This window comes from Budorcas taxicolor, chromosome 4 (genome assembly GCF_023091745.1).
Source record: "Budorcas taxicolor isolate Tak-1 chromosome 4, Takin1.1, whole genome shotgun sequence".
Classification (NCBI taxonomy): domain Eukaryota; kingdom Metazoa; phylum Chordata; class Mammalia; order Artiodactyla; family Bovidae; genus Budorcas; species Budorcas taxicolor.
Genome location: NC_068913.1, coordinates 105,314,488 through 105,336,665, shown reverse-complemented (window position 1 = coordinate 105,336,665; position 22,178 = coordinate 105,314,488). Strand labels below are relative to the sequence as shown.

General features: G+C 43.6%; 1 protein-coding gene across 10 annotated transcripts in view; it reads left to right on the top strand.

The window, feature by feature from the left end:
- SLC37A3 (solute carrier family 37 member 3) overlaps positions 1 to 22,178 on the top strand; it is a 172,130-nt gene that overhangs the window by 73,714 nt on the left and 76,238 nt on the right. For 5 of the 10 annotated variants that reach the window (XM_052638516.1, XM_052638519.1, XM_052638517.1 and 2 more), the window contains exon 15: positions 2,297 to 2,466. The exons of 3 other annotated variants lie outside the window; for them this stretch is intronic. In XM_052638516.1, coding sequence (XP_052494476.1) covers positions 2,297 to 2,458 — 162 coding nt within the window. In that variant the 3' untranslated portion in view covers positions 2,459 to 2,466. Of the gene's footprint in view, positions 1 to 2,296; positions 2,478 to 13,543; positions 13,608 to 13,731; positions 13,769 to 22,178 lie in introns of those variants that run through there. 2 more of the 10 variants (XR_008199257.1, XM_052638514.1) reach the window with 2 other exon arrangements.

Below are 22,178 nucleotides of genomic sequence, written 5' to 3'. Positions count from 1 at the left end.
AAGTGAAATAAGTCAGACACAAGAGATTACATACTGCACTATGATTCCATTTAGGTTAATATGAAGTGTTCCCATCAGGTAAATCTATAGAGATAGAAAGTAGCTTAGTAGTTGTCTGGAACTGGAGGGCAGGGGCAGTGAGGAGCAACTGCTTATTGGTACAGGGTTTATTTTGGGGGTGATGAAAATGTTCTAAAACTGAGTCATAGTGATGGTTGTACAACTCTGTGAATATATTGGAAACCACTGAACTGTAAACAACAGAGAAGAAACAGAGGACCCAGACATAAAGTGCTATTCACTCCTTTTACATAACTAATAAAGTACACAATACTCAAAGATGACCAAAAAAAAGTGTCTAAAGTCGTTTAGACTAAAGCATTTACAGATGACCTGGAATGATGTGTTGAGTTTGCTTTTAAATGCTCCAGGCATCCTTCCATGCAAAATACCCTTGGGTGGGGGTTAGATGAAATAAAATGGACAAAATGTGGATTGTTGTTGATGCTGGAGGATGGGCACATGGAGTTTATTATACTGCTCTATTTTTGTGAATGTGAATTTTTTTTTCCCCATAATAAACTTAAAAAAAAAAAAAAAAAAAAAAAAACAACCCAAGACGTCATACTGTCTTTGTCTGGAGAGCTCCCTGTGGAGAGCTGTGACTATGGACTCCACGAGGTTCTCCCCAGGCTCTTGTACCCATGTGGATGAGGAGGGATGAGACGCCAGGGCAGTTCAGGGATGTGTTAGTTTCCCAGGGCTGCTATACAGCGTTCTGCAAACCCAGGGGCGTAAGACCACAGAAATTTATTCCCTCAAAATTCTGAAGGCTTACAAGTCTGAACTCGAGGTGTCAGCAGCCTCTCTCTGGGCCACTGGGCTAGGATCCTTCTTGCCTCCTCTAGCTGGCAATCCTTGGGGTTCCTGGCTGCCAGAATGCACCCCTCCAATATCTGCCTCTGTTATCACGTGGCCTTCTCCCCGCCTCTCTTCGTGTGATCTTCCCTCTGTGTGTCTGTCTCCAGCTCTATTTTCCCGACTCCCTAGGACACACCCCTAAGGGAGTGTGACCTCATCATAATTTGATTATCTCTGCAAAGACCCTATTTCCAGAAAGGCCACATTCTCAGGGAGCAGGGGTTAGGACTCGAGCGTGTCTTTGGGGGCAGTTGGGGAGACACAGTTCAACCCCCGCAAGGGCGCAGGGCAGACTAAGCAGAAGGAAGAAGACAGTTCCCAGCAGCGCGTGTCCTACTGCTGGGTCGCCAGCTGTCCCTCAGGCGGGCCACGGTGGACACCATGTTGGCGATGACGAGACCTGAGCAAAACGTACCCCTCCCCCTGCTAGCTTTATCTTTCCCAACCGAGACAAGCGTTTTCCGGACCCGTTTCCCACTTGGCAGCCTTGACTGATGAGTGACGCGTCTGGACGCTTCCAGTCCATCCTTTCACCAGAATGTTCCTGGGGATAATTCTGACCAGCATTCACTTGAGATACAGCTCAGAAAAGTCCGTTTCCTCCTCTCTGACACAGACAGGCATGGTACGGTTTAGAGTTTATCTTGTGAGCTGGTTGCTGCACTTATTTTAGACTCTCCTGTTAAACTGACCCAGAAATCATTCTTCCTTTGAAACTTCCTCTGAAATGCTATTCCCTCCAACTTTTCAGCTGAGGATTACATCGTGCTGTTGTTTACTCTGCAGTCTTACTCTGGCCTTTGAGCCAGAGCAATAACATCAGCCCTCCATGTTAGGTGGTTCTTCTTGTTCAGTCACCAAGTCATGTCTGACTCTTTTGCGACCCCATGGACTATAGCGCGCCAGGCCCCTCTATCCATGGGATTCTCCGGGCAAGAATACTGGAGTGGGTTGCCATATCCTTCTCCAGGGAATCTTCCTGGCCCAGGGATTGAACCTGTGGCTCCTTCACTGGCAGGCAGATTCTTTACCACCAAGCCATGTGGGAAGCCTGGTGGTAAAAGAATTTGCCTGCCAATGCATGGTTCATAAAATATACATAACTTTATTCTAGTAACTAAGATATCTGGTAATTGGTGTGTAGTTCCAGATACTCACTTGAAGAGTTTCGTGGAGGCAGGCAGGCTCCTCCGTGCTCACCACTGTGTAGACCTCTGGCTGTTGGTGACTTTGCAGAGGACGTTGGAAGGAATAGAGGGAGGAGGGGAAAGGGCTGGGCCTTGGGCTCCTTCAGGGTCTCCACAGCCATCTTTGACCTGGATTTCGGATCTGATTGACACGAATGATTTTCAGCCTGTTTGCTTTCATCTCACAGGGGGAACAGGAAAGGCCTGAGTGGGAAGGAGTTGATGCTCTTCGGAGGAGAGGGAAGGAGGAGGCTGGCCTGACCCAGATGCAGGGAGATGGCAGCCAGAGTGGCTTGAGCTCTGGTCTGGAGCTTAGAGGTGAACTGCCATGGGCCCCTGGGCAGAGATGAAAAGACAGGTGAGCACGAGGTAAGACACTGATTGCTGGGGCCCCAACCCCTGTGTACACGTGGAATACACAGTATCCTAACAAGGTGGACAGTGGTATTTTCAGAGCATCCATGTATTGCCTGGGTCCTCAGGGTGAGGCATTCTGCTCACAACTTTATGTGCCTTGGGTATCTGCCAGCTGCCCTGAATTTCTGTCATGTGTTTGAGACTAATTCATTCTTTTACTGTGGGTGGGCTCTTCTATCTTGCTCTTTAAAATTCGGATTTACAAAAGATTCTGTTTTACAGTAAACCCCATTTCTCCCTCCTCTTCCAGTGCAATTAATATACTATATACAATTTGTAGAAAGTCTGTTTACAACAGCCTCTGTAAGAAGATCCCTTTTCTTGAAAGCACAGGAACATGAATAACAGAAAGGCTCAGAGTCCGTTGATGGTTCACTTATCACAAGCAATATTTAATGAGATAGAATTAATTGTACCACTAGAAGAGCCTGGGACTAAGGTCCTAGGAGCTTTTTATAACTGGATTGAAAGGATCCATAGACTTACCCCTGACATCCTGTCAGAAGCTCACGTAATCCACAATAGAACCAAGGGGATTTTTTTTTTTTCTTAACTATCCGTTAAAAAAGGCCTTCTGTGGTGAGCCCATTATTTCCTTTGTTAGTTTGGATCAGAGTCTAATAGCCCCAACATGTCAATGTTGCTTTGTGCTCTGGCTATGATTTGAGTCTATTCCTTTTATGTCGTGTTCTCAGTGGAGGTGGAAAAGACACTGTCGTCTGCGACGGATGTGTACCTGTTAAATTCCTAAGCACCGCCGCCAACTTGCACATGAAAATAATTGCCACCTCCTTTTCTAGTGTGTGTTTCCGACCTCTTGGTTATTTATTGTTTCTCTGTTGTTATCTTTGGATTCTCTATGTTTATTTTAAGACGTAGCAGCTCAGTGTGTTCACGTTGTTATTTCTTTGATTTGTTTTTCATCTCCGTTCCCTCAAAAGACAGGGAAGAGCGTGTTCTGTAAATTGCTGAAAACTCTGTGAAGACAGTGAGGGAAAGGGGTGCTGATACCTTATAGGTGACCAGCAACCCCCAGCCTTCTTCAGGCCAGGCCACAGCCCAGTGAGGGCTTCTTGCTGTTTCAGATCTTTGCTCTGAGCCTAGTTGCGGGGGTTTAGTAGGCCTAACGCACCTTGAGTCCCCTGGAGTACTGAGTCTGCATCTGCTTGTTACTCTGTGGACTTTATCCCAAGTTCTTGCCAGTACCCTTAAGAATCTAGCTCAGGGGCCCCCAGTCCCCAAGCCCAGGAAATGGGCCAGCCAGTAGCAGGTGAGCAGTGGGCAAGTGCATTTACAACCACTCTCCATCACTTGTATTAGCACCTGAGCTCTGCCTCCTGTCAGATCAGCAGGGCATAATGGATATAATGCACTTGAACCATCCCGAAACCATTCCCTGCCCGCCACCCCCCACCCCAGCCCTTCTCTGCCCTCCCCGCTACCTTGCTCGTTGATGGAAAAACTGTCTTCCAGAAAACCAGTCCCTCATGCCAGAAAGGTTGGGAACCAGTAATTTTGCAGGTTCCAGATGAGCAGGAGTTTAATCTGCTGCTTTTAGCCTGAATAACATCTTGTGTCCTGCAGTGCAGATTAAAAACATGGGAACATAGGACCCACATCTGTACACTTTGTGGGGCTCTGAGGGGCCTCCTGTACCACTGGGACGATGATTCCCCTGGGGCAGGGGTCCCAGGTGTGGCTACGGATCATCACTAGGGATCACCTGAAGGGCTTACAAACATCTAACAAAATGTTAATAGCTGTGAATCTCTTTTCATGAGTATTAGAAAAAAACAGTTCACTTCAGCTCAGTCACTCAGTCATGTCCAACTCTCTCCAGCCCCATGGACTGCAGCGTTCCAGGCTTCCCTGTCCATTACCAACACCCAGAACTTGCTCAAATTCTTGTCCATCAAGTCGGTGATGCCATCCAACCATTTCATCCTCTCTCGACCCCTTCTCTCGCCTTCAATCTTTCCCAGCGTCAGGGTCTTTTCCAATGAGTCATTTCTTTGCATCACGTGGCCAAAGTATTGTAGTTTCAGCTTTATCATCAGTCCTGCCAATGAACACTCAGGACTGATCTCCTTTAGGATTAACTGGTTGGATCTCCTTGCAGACCAAGAGACTCTCAAGAGTCTTCTCCAACACCACAGTTCAAAAGCATCAATTCATCAGTGCTCAGCTTTCTTTATAGTCCAACTCTCACATCCATACACGACTACTGGAAAAACCATAGCTTAGACTAGACGGACCTTTGTTGGCAAAGTAATGTCTCTGCTTTTTAATATGCTGCCTAGGTTGGTCATAGCTTTTCTTCCAAGGAGCAAGTGTCTTTAAATTTCAAGCCTGCAGTCACCATCTGCAGTGACTTTGGAGCCCAAGAAAATAAAACATAACAAACACATAAACCCCAAGATAGGAATTTTCTTCTCAAAAGGAATCAGAGTTTGAAAGTGAGCCAATTTTAAAAACTATTAAATAGGTAAACACAGGAGGCAGCACATGGCTAGAGAGGGCCATGAAGGTGGGATCTGCGGATCTTAGGTGTGGAGCTCCCGTGGAGGGAGTACAGAGACCCTGGGCCCTCACTCTGCCCATTGCCCCCCTTCTCTCTTTGCTTTTCCTTTTTTTCCTTCTTCTTTCTCTAAGTTTCTCCTCTTCTGGGCTTGTTCCTACTCTCCTTTTTTCCTCAAAGCATCCCTGGTGGTCCTCTGGGTTTTAAAAGGGAAATGGAAGAAAGCTCACATTTACTGCTCTTTCATTATTTTCTGGAAGGTTACAGACATAATATTAGCGAGATATTGGTAATTTCTTGAGAGTGCTTTTCAAATTTTAAAATGCTTCTGATTAAGAATCATCTGGAGAGCTGGTTAAAATGCAGATTCTGGTCCAATAGATCTGGGGTGGGGCCAGGAATTTTGCATTTCTAACAAGCCCCATCCCTGGTGGCTCAGTGGTTAAGAATCTGCCTGCCAATGCAAGAGACTCAGGTTCGATACCTGGTCCCAGAAGATCTCCTGGAGGAGGAAATGGCAACCCAGTCCAGTGTTCTTGCCTGGGAAATTGGACAGAGGAATCTGGTGAGCTACAGTGCAAGGGCTCGCAAAGAGTCAGACACGACCTAGCAACAGAACAACAACAATAGGCCCCTGGGTGAGGCTGATGCTACTGGTCCATGGTCCACACTTAGAGGAGCAAGGATTGAAAATGTGGCTCTACTTCTTTTTTAGATAAGTATGAGCAGAAAAGGATGTTTGTAAGAAGAGGATGAGCTCTGAGATCACTCTTGTCTACAGTGAAACCAATATAATGATAAAGAACACTGTTTACAAGTCCACGTGTCTTCCTCTATGAAAGGGCTATAAGATGCTTCCTCATACTGACTGACCCTGGAGGATGAAGTGGCAACCCACTCCAGTAATTCTTGCCTGGGAAATCCCATGGACAGAGGAGCCTGGTGGGCTGCCGTCCATGGGGTTGCAAAAAGTTGAACACAATAGAGCAAATATGCATACTGACTGAGGTGGTTTGTAATGAAAACTGGACGCAAATTGTTGCTAGGGCACTGCCAGGGGAACCAGCCACTCAAAGAGAATGTGAAACCTAATCTTACTGTGTGTGAATGATGAGCTCGAGCCTTGGAGAGATAGGAGAGGTTCTGTTTCAGCCCCTTGCTCAGGTGACAGCCCCAGCCCGGGCAGGCAAACCAGGATGCCCTTCTCCACGCAGGACTGCTGCAACCCCTTTCTCTGGGTAGAGATAACGGGATTGTTGAACTGATCAGAGTATCTTGGTGTGTTCACATCTATTTGGTTGTGATAGCCAGACCCACCAGTGAAGTTCTGAGGGTTACAATAGATACAGCGTTTAGGAAATAAGCCAGCTACATAAAATAGGACCCAGATTGAGGTCATATTAAAAACGGGACTCGATTCAGGGCCAGGCTATTTTAAAGGAATGGACCCTTGATGTTATCTCACCTGTAGAGATCAGAGAGAGATGCTGCTGTGTGGCCCTGCAGTTTACAGTATCCTTTCTATTGAGGCAGAAAAATCTACGGAAGCTAAAAAGCAAGGCCATCTATTCCTTTTAAGATTCAGCTGGAGCCAGACACTAAGCGAAAATCAAACCCTTCTGTTGACGCAAGGAGCCACATGACTGCAGAATATCAAGCCCTAAGATGGTTCTTGGAGATCACCAATCATGATGGTGTTTGATTTCCAGGGGAGGGGGTGGGTATTGTTATACTTGGAACTCTATTCCACCAAAAATACACACATTCACAATCTTCCATGTCATTTCCAGGGATTAGTATGTGCTGGCTGTGTTACTAGTTGCTCAGTCTTTGCAACCCCACAGACCATAGCCCGCCAGGCTCCTCTGTCCATGGGGATTCTCTAGGCAAGAATACTGGAGTGGGTTGCCATGCCCTCCTCCAGGGGATCTTCCTGACCCAGGTCTCCTGGGTTGCAGACAGATGCTTTATCGTCTGAGCCACCAGGGAAACCCAAGAATACTGGAGTGGGTAGCCTATCCCTTCTCCAGGGGATATTCCCAACCCAGGAATCGAACCAGGGTCTCCTGCATTGCCGGAAGATTCTTTGCCAGCTGAGCCACAAGGGAAGCCCAGGGGTTAGTATATTCCCTAGCAAATCCACAGATTTCAAGTTAAGCGTCTCTAATGTGGTATATTTCCGTCTTTTTGTAGATGAGAAAATTAACACTCAAACAGAAGGTGGTTGACCATTGGTCTCATAGCAATGCTTGTGGTGAACTAATTAGACAAGAGGATTGAAGTACCACAGATATCCACAGGAAAACCAGGGGTGTGTGTCTGTACATAATTTATTCCTGAAGGTCCCAAACCACAAGTGCCGAGAGTTTTTTGAAGTTTTGGCTGAAAGTATCCCAGTATTTAGCCAAATCACATTTGAAGACAAGTAGAAGTAACTGAACCAGAAATGTATGGGACCTAGATTTTATGATCCGTTCAAAAGACCTAAGTGAGAAGCCCTACTGCTAGTTGATAGCCGTACGCTAAGCTGCAACTTGAGGTGTTTTTTAGGGCAGGTAATAAATTCCTTTCAAAATTTGCAGTCACATACCAGTGTGAATCTTCCACCCAGCTCAACACACTTTAGTCAAGATGCCTCATGGAAACAGAAGTCTCAGTTTGGCAGCACACTTTGGGATTCATCCCCTAACACAATCCCTGGCATCATCTGGATGCTCAATTAGTATTTATTTGAATAAAGGGTTTGTTTCACACTATTACAGGTCTCTGGAGATGAGAGTTGCAGAAAACTAGAGAGCCACCAATACACAGTGAGTACAGGAAGGAAAGCTGGGGTTCCTAATGAGGCTTTTAGAGTCTTACAAGCATAATGTTGAGCAAAATAAGCCAGACACAAAAGATGATTCCACTTATATGGAGAACAAATATGGACCATATGAACCTGTGCTATTAGCAACTGGAATTCTGGTTTTCTTTGGTGAGTGGTGCTTTGGTTATGGAGGCCATGTGAAAAGGGGGCATCTAGAGTTTTGGCAGTGTTTCTGGATCTGAGTGCCTTACTTTGTGATATATAATTCATCAAATGATACTCCTATGACTTAGTACTTTTTTTTCTTCCAATTTTCTTGAGATGTAATTGATATACAGCAAGTATAAGTTTGTGTACAGCCTAGCAATTTGACTGACATACATCATGAAATGATTTCATAGTGAGTTTAGTAAATATCCATCATCTCATATTGATACAAAATTAAAGAAATAGAAAAAATTTTCCAGGTGATGAGAAAATTAGGATTTATACTCTTAACAACTTTCATATATACCATACTAATTAGATGGTACTAATTAGATTAATCTAATTAGCAGTACTAATTAGATTCTTCATGTTGCTTCAGTCCATCCCTAATTCTTACTTAGCTTATAACTGAAAGTTTGTACCTTTTGACTGCCTTCATCCCCCTGCCACTGGTAACCACAAATCTGATCTCATTTCCTATGAGTTTGTTTATTTGTATTTGAAGTATAATTGACCTCCAGCACTAAGTTAGTTTCTATTATACAACACAGTCATTCAGTATTTCTGTACCTGTCAAAATGGGCACCATGATAAATCTAGTTATGATCAGTCACCATACAAATACATTACATAGTTATTGACTGTGTTCCCCACCCTGTATGTTTCATGCCCATGACTCATTTATTTCGCAACTGAAAGTTTATTATTATTTTAAATTTTTATTGGAGTATAGTTGATTTAAAATGTTGTTTTAGTTTTAAGTGTACAGCAAAGTGAATAAATTATACATATATCTGATTGTTTTCTCATATAGGCCATTACAGAGTATTAAGTAGAGTTCCCTGTGCTAGAGAGCAGGTTCTTATTATTTATTTTCTATATAGTAGTGTGTATATGTCAGTCCCAATCTCCCAATTCCAGTTGAAAATTTATACCCCTTAAACTCCCTCAGTTCAGTTCAGTCGCTCAGTCGTGTCCGACTCTTTGCGATGCCATGAACCACAGCATGCCAGGCCTCCCTGTCCATCACCAGCTCCTGGAGTCCACCCAAACCCATGTCCATTGAGTTGGTGATGCTATCCAACCATCTCATCCTCTGTTGTCCCCTTCTCCTCCTGCCCTCAATCTTTCCCAGCATCAGGGTCTTTTCTAATGAGTCAGTTCTTTGCATCATGTGGCCAAAGTATTGGAGTTTCAGCTTTAACATCAGTCCTACCAATGAACACCCACTAATCTCCTTCAGAATGGACTGGTTGGATCTCCTTGCAGTCCAAGGGACTCTCAAGAGTCTTCTCCAACACCACACTTCAAAAGCATCAATTCTTCTGCGCTCAGCCTTCTTCACAGTCCAACTCTTACATCCATACATGACCACTGGAAAAACCATAGCCTTGACTAGACGGACCTTTGTTGACAAAGTAATGTCTCTGCTTTTTAATATGCTGTCTAGGTTGGCCATAACTTTCCTTCCAAGGAGTAAGCGTTTTTTAATTTCATGGCTGCAGTCACCATCTGGAATGATTTTGGAGCCCCCAAAATAAAGTCAGCCACTGTTTCCCCGTCTATTTGTCATGAAGTGATGGGACTGGATGCCATGATCTTAGTTTTCTGAATGTTGAGCTTTAAGCCAACTTTTCACTCTCCTCTTCACTTTCATCAAGAGGCTCTTTAGTTCTTCACTTTCTGCCATAAGGGTGGTGTTATCTACATATCTGAGGTAATTGATATTTCTCCCGGCAATCTTGATTCCAGCTTGTGCTTTTTCCAGCCCAGCGTTTCTCATGATGTGCTCTGCATATAAGTTAAATAAGCAGGGTGACAATATGCAGCCTTGACATACTCCTTTTCCTATTTGGAACCAGTCTGTTCCATGTCCAGTTCTAACTGTTGCTTCCTGACCTGTATACAGGTTTCTCAAGAGGCAGGTCAGGTGGTCTGATATGCCCATCTCTTTCAGAACTTTCCACAGTTTATTGTGATCCACACAGTCAAAGGCTTTGGCATAGTCAAAGCAGAAATAGATGTTTTTCTGGAACTCTCTTGCTTTTTCCATGATCTAGCGGATGTTGGCAATTTGATCTCTGGTTCCTCTGCCTTTTCTAAAACCAGCTTGAACATCAGGAAGTTCACGGTTCACATATTGCTGAAGCCTGGCCTGGAGAATTTTGGGCATTACTTTACTAGCATGTGAGATGACTGCAATTGTGCGGTAGTTTGAGCATTTTTTGGCATTGCCTTTCTTTGGGATTGGAATGAAAACTGACCTTTTCAGTCCTGTGGCCACTACTGAGTTTTCCAAATTTGCTGGCATATTGAGTGCAGCACTTTCACAGCATCATCTTTCAGGATTTGAAATAGCTCAACGGGAATTCCATCACCTCCACTAGGTTTGTTTATAGTGATGCTTTCTAAGGCCCACTTGACTTCACATTCCTGGGTGTCTGGCTCTAGGTGAGTGATCACACCATCGTGATTATCTGCTTCATGAAGATCTTTTTTGTACAGTTCTTCTGTGTATTCTTGCCACCTCTTCTTAATATCTTCTGCTTCTGTTAAGTCCCTACCATTTCTGTCCTTTATTGAGCCCATCTTTGCATGAAATGTTCCCTTGGTATCTCTAATTTTCTTGAAGAGATCTCTAGTCTTTCCCATTCTATTGTTTTCCTCTATTTCTTTGCATTGATCACTGAGGAAGTCTTTCTTATCTCTCCTTGCTATTCTTTGGGACTCTCCATTCAAATGGGTATATCTTTCCTTTTCTCCTTTGCTTTTCACTTCCCTTCTTTTCCCAGCTATTTGTAAGGCCTCCTCAGACAGCCATTTTGCTTTTTTGCATTTCTTTTTCTTGGGGATGGTGTCGATTCCTGTCTCCTGTACAATGTTACAAACCTCCATCCATAGTTCATCAGGCACTCTGTCTATCAGATCTAGGCCCTTAAATCTATTTCTCACTTCCACTGTATAATCATAAGGGATTTGATTTAGGTCATACCTGAATGGTCTAGTGGTTTTCTCCACTTTCTTCAATTTCAGTCTGTATTAATCTCCCTCACCTAGTTTTAAAAAGAGTTCATTTTACATTGAGCATAATTGGTTTCCAATTTTGTGTTAGTTTCAGGTGTACTGAAAAGAGATTCAGTTATACATGTACCTAGATCTGTTCTTTTTCATATTCTTTTACCAGACTTAGCCATTTTTCATATGTGTTGTACTTCAATAAAAATATTCATTAAAACACACACATACACACACACACACAATGACCAGTGCTTCTCAAATGTGAAAGTACATACAGGTCACCTGGGAATCTTATTAAAATACAAAATTCTTACTCTTTTGGTCTTGGGTAGGACATGAGAGTCTGCCCTGCTAGAGATTGGCATCTTCAGGAACTTTCCTTAGATAGGTCCAGAGGAAAGTGTCCTGGGCCCCTCCTGACCTGCGGTGAAGGAGTCAGTGTGCAGAGATGTTAACTTAGAAGGTTATTAACAGCCAGAGTGTGGTTTCCAAGACCAGCGCATAGTTGGCTGGACTGTGATATCTGCCTGCTCCCAGCACCTTTGTGGAGGCTTTTCTGACTGCTGGGTGGTCAGAGCCTAGAGTTGGGCCATTCGAGAAAAGCGATCAGCTGGTTTCCAACCTCTGCAGCTCACATTAGGGATCTTGGCCTGTCTGGACCATAGAAGCCACTGGCTTACCCCCAAAGAGCACACTGAGGGTACTGGGGGCCTTGCTCGCTCTCCATCCACACACACACGAAAAACGGGATTGTTAGCTAGGAGTGCTGTGTGAGTGAACTGGACATCCCAGCTCCTCTGTAAAACTCTGCAGGATAGAGATCCATAAATGCCAGACTTATAGCAAGAAAAATCATGATTGGGGCTGGGGCTTCCCGGTGGCTCAGTGGTAAAAAATCTGTCTGACAATGCAGGGTACATGGGTTTGATCCCTAGTCCGGGAAGGTTCCACGTGCCGTGGAGCAACTAAGCTCGAGCACCGCAGCTACTGAGCATACCTGTCTAGAGCCCACGTTCCGCAGCAAAAGAAACCACCGCAGTGAAAAGCCTGAGCACCGCAGCTGGAGACTAGCCCCCGCTCGCCGCGACTGCAGAGAGCACGCGTGCAGCAACCATTGAAAACCAGACAAACGCCCCCGATCGCTGCGACTGCAGAGAGCACGCGTGCAGCAACCATTGAAAACAGACAAGCAAGCATGATATTGAGGGATAAAAAGCAAGTCACCCACAGTATGGCTCCTTTCATAGAAGCAGTAAAGCCAGGTGAAGCTAGTCAACGCCTTGTTCAGGGATAAAGACATACGTAGTAAAATATAAAGAAAAGACAGGAGATAACTACTAAATCCTAAGGAGGCCGTATTCTCTGGGGACAGGAAAGGAAGGAGGGGCCGCTCAGGGCCTTCCAAAGTATTAGTAATATCCTGTAGTTCCTGCTAGTGTTGCGTTTAGCACCAGGGATCACACCCATGCCCGCTCCATTGGCAGCGCAGAGTCTTAGCCACTGGACTACCAAGGAAGCCCACAGCTGTGTATTCTATTATTACTCTTTAGACTGCACAGCATATACACTTTCTGTCCTCTTTCACTTGTATACATTGTTCACAGTCTAAAAGTGAAAATGCACTGTAATATCTTCAGATAACATTTTATGTTGAAATTTCCTTGTGCTTGACTCTTTAGGATATTCTGTTACTCAAAAGTTTTTGACATAACAGAGTAAGCTGGCAACTATGATTTTTTGGAAGGACACTTTATTTTGAGATTCTACCCATCTTACTTTTTGGATATTAAATGGCCCTTTTCTTTGACGGCATTTTAAGGAAAGGTTGGTGATAGTAATATTGATTTAAAACCAAAAAATCCCTTACACATTAAATAACCAATTGACAACTGTAAATCATCCTCCATCCCCCCCACAACCCCGCCGCCCCAGCCCCTTCCTTTTTTAAAAGTTAACTTGATCTGTGACATTCAAAAGACTGAGAATTGAAGATTTAGAGAACTCTTCTTTGGGAAAAGAAGACATTGCCCTTCAGCTTAAGGTCTTTGAAAACAAGAGAAATAAAGAAAGGGAGTGACAAAGGAAAAAGGGGAGGGAGGGAGGGAGGGATGGAGGAAAAGAGAGGGCTGGGGAAGAGGGATCATGCCCGGAGAAGATGAAAACGATGAGTAGAATCTTCTAAAATTTTTTTCAAAGAGCTTTTCACATTCTCAGATACCCCATGTGTTAGTTTGGCGGTCTTTTTTGTGGTCTTAAAAGAAGGAAATGGAGTGGGTGAGACAGAACTGCTCTATGTCATGTTTAGTAGGACACCAGCAAGTGGAACTGTGTTGCAACTTAATTTTCCCCACAATGGAAGCAGTGTGTATGTACACTGCTACCAAGCAGCACGGAGTCCAAGAGGCAGAATAGAATTTGGAGGAAAGTAACAACTATGGCAATAACCTGCGTTTATTGACCTTTTAGCTATGTGCCCTGTGTAAATACTTTACTGAAACCAGCCCATTTAATCCTCTCATCAGCCTTAATGGTAAGTGCCTATCCCATTTCATTTTAGATGATTTCTCGTTGTTCAGTTGCTAAGTCATGTCCGACTCTTTGCAACCTCATGGACTGAAGCACACCAGGTTCCTCTGTTCTTCACTCTCTTCCAGAGTTTACTCAAATTCATGTCCATTGGGTCGGTGAACCATCTCGTCCTCTGCCGCCTCTTTCTCCTTTTGATGTCCATCTTTCCCAGCCTCAGGGTCTTTTCCAATGAGTTGACTCTTCACATCAAGTGGCCAAAGTATTGGAGCTTCAGCATCAGTCCTTCTGTTACTGAAAGATGTGTGGAGTCCAGCTGCTTGCCGCTCAAACACCAATAAATAGTCCAGGTTGGTAGAAAGGAAAGTTTGCTTTATTTCAGATGTCAGCAGCTGGCAGGGGGTGAGGCGGACGTCATCTTGGTTGTTTTAGGTACAGTTAACCTTCAGTTCCAAGGCCCATTTGTTCCCATTTTTTTGTGGTCAATTCTCAGAATTGTGACAGCTCGTGTTCTGGGTACAGTCTGGTCACCGTGCGGTTAACTTCTCCACCTGGTGTTTTGGTATCTATAAGACAGCTGCCAGGCTATGGATCCGAATATTATCTATAGCCCTAGAGGAAAAAAACTCAAGGTCCTTGACTATACTTAACGACCACATTATTATTATTTAGTCTCCTTTGAATGTTTTCCTTTGTTTCCGCATTTCCTACTTCTCTAATTAAACTTATCCTTTGAGTAAAATTTTCCACAGACAGAAGGCAGGCAGAGGACATGGTGGGGATGGGGGAAGGACCATAAGGTCCTGCTCTATTTCACTTCCAATGAATATTCAGGGTTGAGCTCCTTTAGGATTGACTGGCTTGATCTCCTTATTGTCCAAGGGACTCTCAAGAGTCTTCACCAACACCACAGTTCAAAAGCATCAGTTCTTCAGCGCTCAGCCTTCTTTATGGTCCAGCTCTCACATCCATACACAATTACTGGAAAAAACATAGCTTTGACTATACAGACCTTCATTGGCAACGTGATATCTCTTTGATGACTCACAGTTTTATATAAATATACACATATTTTGGAGGAGGGTAATTTTAGATTTACAGAACAGTTACCGATAGTAGAGAGAGTCCTCATGTACCTTCATCCAGAGTCCCCTAGTGTTAACATCTTATACAACCGTGGTAGCTTAACTCAGTATAGGTTTTCATTAGGGTTTTACCAGTTTTTCCACTACTGTCGTTTTCCTGTTCTAGAACCCAGTCGAGATAGAGCATAAGATTTCCCTGGCAGTCCACTGGTTAAGACTCTGCGCTTCCAGTGCAGGGGGCGCCGATTCAATCCTTAGGAAACTAGAACCCCACATGTGGTGCAGCACAGCCAAAATAAATAAGGAAATAAAAAGCGCAGGACTTCCCTAATGGCTTGGTGGATGGGAGTCCGCCTGCCAATGCAAGGGGTACGGGTTTGATCCCTGCTCTGGAAGATTTCACATGTGGTGGAGCAGCTGCCTCCGAGAGCTGAGATTACTGAAGCCCGTGTGCCCCAGAGCCTGTGCTCTGCAGCAAAAGAAGCTACCGTCATGAGAAGCCCACAGACCACAGTGAAGAGCAGCCCCTGCTCACCGCAACTAGAGAAAGTGAGTGCAAAGCAACAGACCCAGGGTAGCCAAAAAGGAAAAAAAGGGAATACTATTTTGCTGTCCTGTCTCTTTGGTCCCCTTCGATCTATGAGAGTTTCTTAGTCTTCCCTTAAAATGCTGTGTTTAATTACAAAAACTTCAAGTCCAAAGGGAACAATCAACAGAGGGAAAAAGGCAACCTACAGAATGAGAGAGAATATTTGTCAACTCTATATCTAATAAGGGATTAGTATCCAGAATAAAGAACTCTTACAACTCACCACCAAAACACCCAGATAACCTAGTTAACAAATGGCTGAAGGACTTGAATAGACATTTCTCCAAAGAAGACATGCAAATAGCCAGCAAGCACATAAAGAGATGCTCAACATCATTAATCATTAGGGGAATGCAAATCAAGCCCCAGTGAGATTCCGCTCAAAACCACTAGGATGGCCACAGTCAAAACAAGCCAGCCAACCAATCAAATTAAAAAAAAAACAACCCAAGTGTTGATAAGAGTGTGGAGAAATTGGAAACCTAGTGCACTGTTAGTAGGAATGTAAAAGGGTACAGAAACCATGGAAAGCAGAATAGAGGGGCCTCAAAAAATTGAAGCTAGAATTACTGTATAATCCAGAAATACCACTTTCAGGCATATGTCCAAAATGATTGAAAACAGGATCTCAAAGAGATATTGGCACACGCAAGTTTGCTGCTGCCTTACACTCAGTAGTCAGGAGTTACAGAGCAGTTACGCTGGGCCACTTCCACCAAGGAAGGGACGGAGTCTTTTCTTACTGGAATTCCTACTCAGGTTATAGATATACCTTTCCTGCCCACAATACTTTGGCCAAAACTCCCAACCCTGCACTTACAGAGTGCCTTATCCACCACCAAGGTATTCCACATAGCATCAGCTCTGACCATCAACTCTTTTCACTGCAAATGAAGAGAGCCAGTTGGCTCATACTCATGGAATTCCTTGGTCTTAGCATGTTCCCCATTATCTGGGGGGGAGCTGGCTTGATAGAATCATGGAATGGCTACCTCACAATGTGAGTAAGGAGGAAGAGAGCTGGAAAGACAAAGATCCCAGGGCGCCTCTTAGAACTACAACCGTCCTATGACATCTCCATGAGCTTTCCCTTTGCGGTTCCCTTTGGCGGTTGAAAGCGCTTGGGTTTCAGATTGACTGATGGGTAACTTATCTGTGATCTTCCAGCTTCCCTCCTGGACTTTTACTTCTCCAAATGTAAGGTCTGAGTACATTGTAAATCCTTTACACATTAACCCAGCAGTTGGCAAACTACGGGTCATGGGTCAAATCCAACCCGCCATCTGTTTTTGTAAATAAAGTTTAATTGGAACAGAGATGCACCTGTTCATTTACATATTATCTATGGCCGCTTCATGACTAAGTTGTGTAGGTGTGACAAAGACCATATGGCTCCCAAAGCCTAAAATATATTTATTATCTGGCACATGAAACAGTTCGCCACCGTGCCCCTCCCCACTGCCACTCATCCCAGGTAATCATGCTCCCCTCATTGAAACTCGGCTGAAACATAGCCAACCCAGATGTCAGTGTGGCACGTAAAAATATCCTGCCTCTAGTAAGAAGAGCTCTGAAGTTACAAAGAAAGGGCTTGGGTGCAGGGAGAGCTGAAGACTTAGAAACTAATGCATTCTACCGTATATAGTAGTCTAAATCTAAAGTCTATTTAATTTTTTTTAAAGAAGGTGAAACAAAAATTTGCTGAAATGAAATGTTTCTTCACCACAAGAGATGTTAATTCCTAAAATAATCTTAGAAGTCTAAAAAATTATGAATTATGGTAACCATCAGAGGCCTGAATCCACTTGTTTTTGAAATCACATTTCAGTTTTACATAGACTTGATTTACTCCAAACTGTGAGAGATGAAGCGATAATGCTGCTTCACTGAGCCTTCCTTCTCCCCTTTCCTCACTCCCAGTTTTTGTTTGTACCGTTTTTCCTTACGTCCTATTTTCCTATTTAAGTGGATTAAGTGCCTACCATCTATTCCTCTGTGTGATGCCCCTATTCTGGAACTCTTTATTTTGACTCATCTCTTGGCTCGATTTCATCATCAATATTTTTTTTTTTTTTTAAAGAAGTGACTATAGTTTCTGGATTATTTCATGTTTGAGTGTGTTTGCCTGTGGCTTCCAGGTCGGTTTAACTGAATGTGACATTGTTTTTCCTCTCAGATCTTTTTAGATCAATTCTGTGTCTTCTCCATAGGAAAAACCATGGTTTTATGACTGCTGGAAAAACCAGAAGTCATGTATTGATGTGAGAGTTGGACCATAAAGAAGTCTAAGTGCTGAAGAATTGATACTTTTGAACTGTGGTGTTAAAGAACACTCTTGAGAATCCCTAGTCAATTGGTTTGATTTCCTAAGGAAATCAATTCTGAATATTCACTGGAAGGATTGATGCTAAGGCTGAAGCTCCAATATTTTGGTCACCTAATGCAGAGAACTGACTCATTGGAAAAGACCCTGTTGCTGGGAAAGATTAAAGGCAGGAGGAGAAGGGGATGACAGAGGATGAGATGATTGGATGGCATCACTGATTTGATGGACATGAGTTTGAGCAAACTCCGGGAGACAGTGAAGAACAAGAAAGCCTGGCATGCTGCAGTCCATGGGGTCACCAAGAGTCAGACACGACTGAGTGACTGAACAACAACTGTGTCTTCTGGCATTGAATGTTGCTATAAGGGGAGTCTGAGACCAGCTTGATTTTTTTCCCCCTCCTTTGAAAGTGATGTTTTTATTTTTTTCTTCTACCAGGATGTCTGAATAATTTTTTGTTTTCGGCTGCACCACACAGCTTGGGGGACCTTAGTTCCCTGATCAGGGATCAAACACAGGCCCCAGGCTGTGAGAGTGTGGTGGTCTACCAGGACCACCAGGGAATTACTTGAACAACTTTTTCCCTTTAAATCTGATGTTCAAAATCTTAAATAGGACATGTTAATTTTGATTTTACTAAAACAAGTTTTCCTAACATATACACATGATCTTGTCAATCTTTATATTTAAGTTTTGATTCAAGTCAGATATTTTGCTATGTTATATTTCTGAATAATTTTAAGTTCCTTTTGTTGAGATCTGTATACAAGGGGCATCAAATGTCCTCAAGTTAGAACATCTTTGGCTTCTACCACATTCTTTCTAAATTGCTTCAGTCTCCATGTCTTTTCCCTGTACATCTGTTATCTCAAGTGTCTCTTCCAAGATGTTAGTTTGATTTTCAACCGTGATTATTTTATTATTTTCTTTTCTAATTTATTTATTATATATATAATCATAGTATTTCGGCTTGCAGCTTATTTCCTTAGCTCTGCAACCTCCCGTTCCATCTCATCCTGTTACTTTATAGTATCATCTTTCAGTTCTTGTTTCTATTAAATTAAAGCCATCCTACATTATTCTAAAATGCAAAGCACTTACAGAGACTCTGTCTCTCTTATTTGGATTCTAGTCTCCAGGACTGTGAGATAATACATTTCTATTGTCTAAGCCATCCAGTTTGTGGGGCTTTGCTTCGGCAGCCCTAGCAAGCCAATACTGTAGGTCCCCGATGTACGAACATTCACCCTGTGAACTTTCAAAGATGCGAACATTCATTCCATCAACATCTAGCATGAGTGAAACCGCAGCTTGCCTCGCTCTGCTATTGCTGCTGATGACCCTTCAGCTCTACCATCTCCCACCTCCTCTACCTCCCCCAGTCAGTACCTCATCTTGCCTGGTCACTCGATGCCAGTCCCTGTATGCCAGCTATCGTCCTGTACTACTGTACTTTTCAAGGTCCTGTACTATAAGATTAAAAATGCCTTCTTTATTTTTTGTGTTTGTTTTTTAGGTATTATTCGTGTGAAAAGTATCAATATTATAAACCTATTACAGTACTAAATAGCTGATTGTGTTAATTGGGTACCTAGACTAATTTTGTTGGACTTATGAACAAATTGTTCTTACCAATGCACCCTCAGAACAGAACTTGTTCATATGTAGGGGACTTGCTGTACACTTAGTCAACTTACTTAACATTCCAACCTGACCCCAGGACTCTCTCTCCCTCTTCTTTGCTCTATTTTTCTTCTTTGCAACTTATATCCTTCTAGTATACAGTGTAATCTCCTTATTTATTTTATTGCCTGTCTTACCCGACTAGAGTGAGGGCAGGGACTTTTGTTTTAGTCCGCTGTTGTCTGTAGGGCTTAGCACATAGTCACGTCTGACTCTTTGCAACCCTATGGATTGTAGCCCATTAGACTCCTCTGTGCATGGGATTTTCCAGGCAAGAATAGTGGAGTGGGTTGCCATTTCTTCATCCAGGGGATCTTCTCACTCAGGGATCAAACCCACATCTCCTGTGTCTCCTCCTTTGCAGGTGGATTCTTTACCACTGAGTCACTAGGAAAGCAGCACATAATTGAAACTTAATAAATGACTGCTGAGTGAATAAATACAACCATATCTGTTGCCTGGCCTGTGCTCAGTGTTAGGCCTCTTGAGAACTAATGGAATCACACTGACTATTGCTTTGTGATGTGGGGGGAAATGTCTTTTGGTTCATTCATCTTTTTACTTTTTCTTTTTGGGGGCCATGCTGTGTGGCTTGTGGGATCTTAGTTCCCCAACTAGGGATTGAACCTGGGCCTCAGTAGGGAAAGCACAGGGTCCTAACCACTGGACTGCCAGGGAGTTCCCTGGATTCATTCATCTGTTTAGAGAATATTTATTGAGCATCTGCTGCATGCAAAGCACTCAAGTGTTAAGAATTCATGTACATGTGTTTGGTCACTCAGTTGTGCAACTCAAGAGTTGCAAAGAGTTGGACTATGAAGAAACCTGAGTGCCGAAGAATTGACGCTTTTGAACTGTGGTGTTGGAGAAGACTCTTGAGAGTCCCTTGGACTGCAAGGAGATCCAACCAGTTCATCCTAAAGGAGATCAGTCCTGGGTATTCATTGGCAGGACTGATTTTGAAGCTGTAACTCCAATACTTTGGCCACCTGATGCGAAGAGCTGACTCATTTGAAAAGACCCTGATGCTGGGAAAGATTGAGGGCAGGAGGAGAAGGGGACGACAGAGGATGAGATGGTTGGATGGCATCACTGACTTGATGAACATGGGTTTGGGTGAACTCCAGGAGTTGGTGATGGACAGGGAGGCCTGGTGTGCTGTGGTTCATGGGGTCGCAAAGAGTCAGACACGACTGAGCAAATGAACTGAACTTTGCAACTCTATGGACTGTAGCCTCCAGGCTCCTCTCTTCCTGGGGATTCTCCAGGCAACAATAATGGAATGGGTTGCCATGCTCTCCTCCAGGGGATCTTCCTGACCCAGGGATTGGACCTGCATCTCTTACATCTCCTGCGGTGCAGGTAGGTTCTTTACCACTAGTGCTGCCAAGAGTACAGCTCAGTTCAGTCACTCAGTTGAGTCCAATTCTTTGCAACCCCATGGACTGCATCACGCCAGACTTGCCTGTCCATCACCAACTCCTGGAGTTTACTCAAAATCATGTCCATTGATTTGCTTATGCCATCCAACCATCTTATCCCCTCTTGACCCCTTCTCCTCCCGCCTTCAATCTTTTCCAGCATCAGGGTCTTTTCCATTGAGTCAGTTCTTCATGTCAGGTGGCCAAAGTATTGGAGTTTCAGCTTCAGCATCAGTCCTTCCAGGACTGATTTCCTTTAGGATGGACTGGTTGGATCTCCTTGCAGTCCAAGGGACTCTCAAGAGTCTTCTCCAACACCACACTTCAAAAGCATCAATTCTTTGGCATTCAGCTTTCTTTATAGTCCAACTCTTACATCCATACATGACTACTGGAAAAACCATAGCTTTCACTAGACAGATCTTTGTTGACAAAGTCATCTCTCTGCTTTTTAATATGCTCTCTAGGTTGGTCATAGCTTTTCTTCCACGGAGCAAACATCTTTTAATTTCATGGCTTCAGTCATCATCTGCAGTGATTTTGGAGCCCAAGAAAATAAGTCTCTCACTGTTTCCATTGTTTCCCCAGCTATTTGCCATGAAGTGATAGGACAAGATGCCATGATCTTACTTTTCTGAATGTTGAGTTTTGAACCAACTTTTTCATTCTCCTCTTTCACTTTCATCAAGAGGCTCTTTGGTCCTTCTTCACTTTCCGCCGTAAGGATGGTGTCATCTGCATATATGAGGTTATTGATATTTCTCCCGGCAATCTTGATTTCAGCTTGTGCTTTTTCCAGCCCAGAGTTTCTCATGATGTACTCTGCATATAAGTTAAATAAGCAGTGTGACAGTATACAACTTTGATGTACTGCTTTCCCAATTTGTAATGAGTCTGTTGTTCCATAACCAGTTCTAACTGTTGCTTCCTGACCTGCCTACAGGTTTCTCAGGAGGCAGGTCAGGTGGTCTGGTATTCCCATCTCTTTAAGAATTTCCCACAGTTTATTGTGATCAACATAGTCAAAGGCTTTGGCATAGTCAATAAAGCAAAAGTAGATGTTTTTCTGGAACTCTCTTGCTTTTTCAGTGATCCAGTGGATGTTGGCAATTTGATCTCTGGTTCCTCTGCTTTTACAAAATCCAGTTTGAACATATGGAATTTCATGGTTCACGTACTGTTGAGGCCTGGCTTGGAGAATTTTGAGCATTACTTTACTAGCGTGTGAGATGAGTGCAAGTGTGTGGTAGTTTGAGCATTCTTTGGCGTTGCCTTTCTTCGGGATTGGAATGAAAACTGACCTTTTCCAGTCCTGTGGCCACTACTGAGTTTTCCAAATTTGCTGGCATATTGCATGCAGCACTTTCACAGTGTCGTCTTTCAGGATTTGAAATAGCTCAGCTGGAATTCCATCACCTCCACTAGCTTTGTTTATAGTGTTGCTTCCTGAGGCCCACTTGACTTCACATTC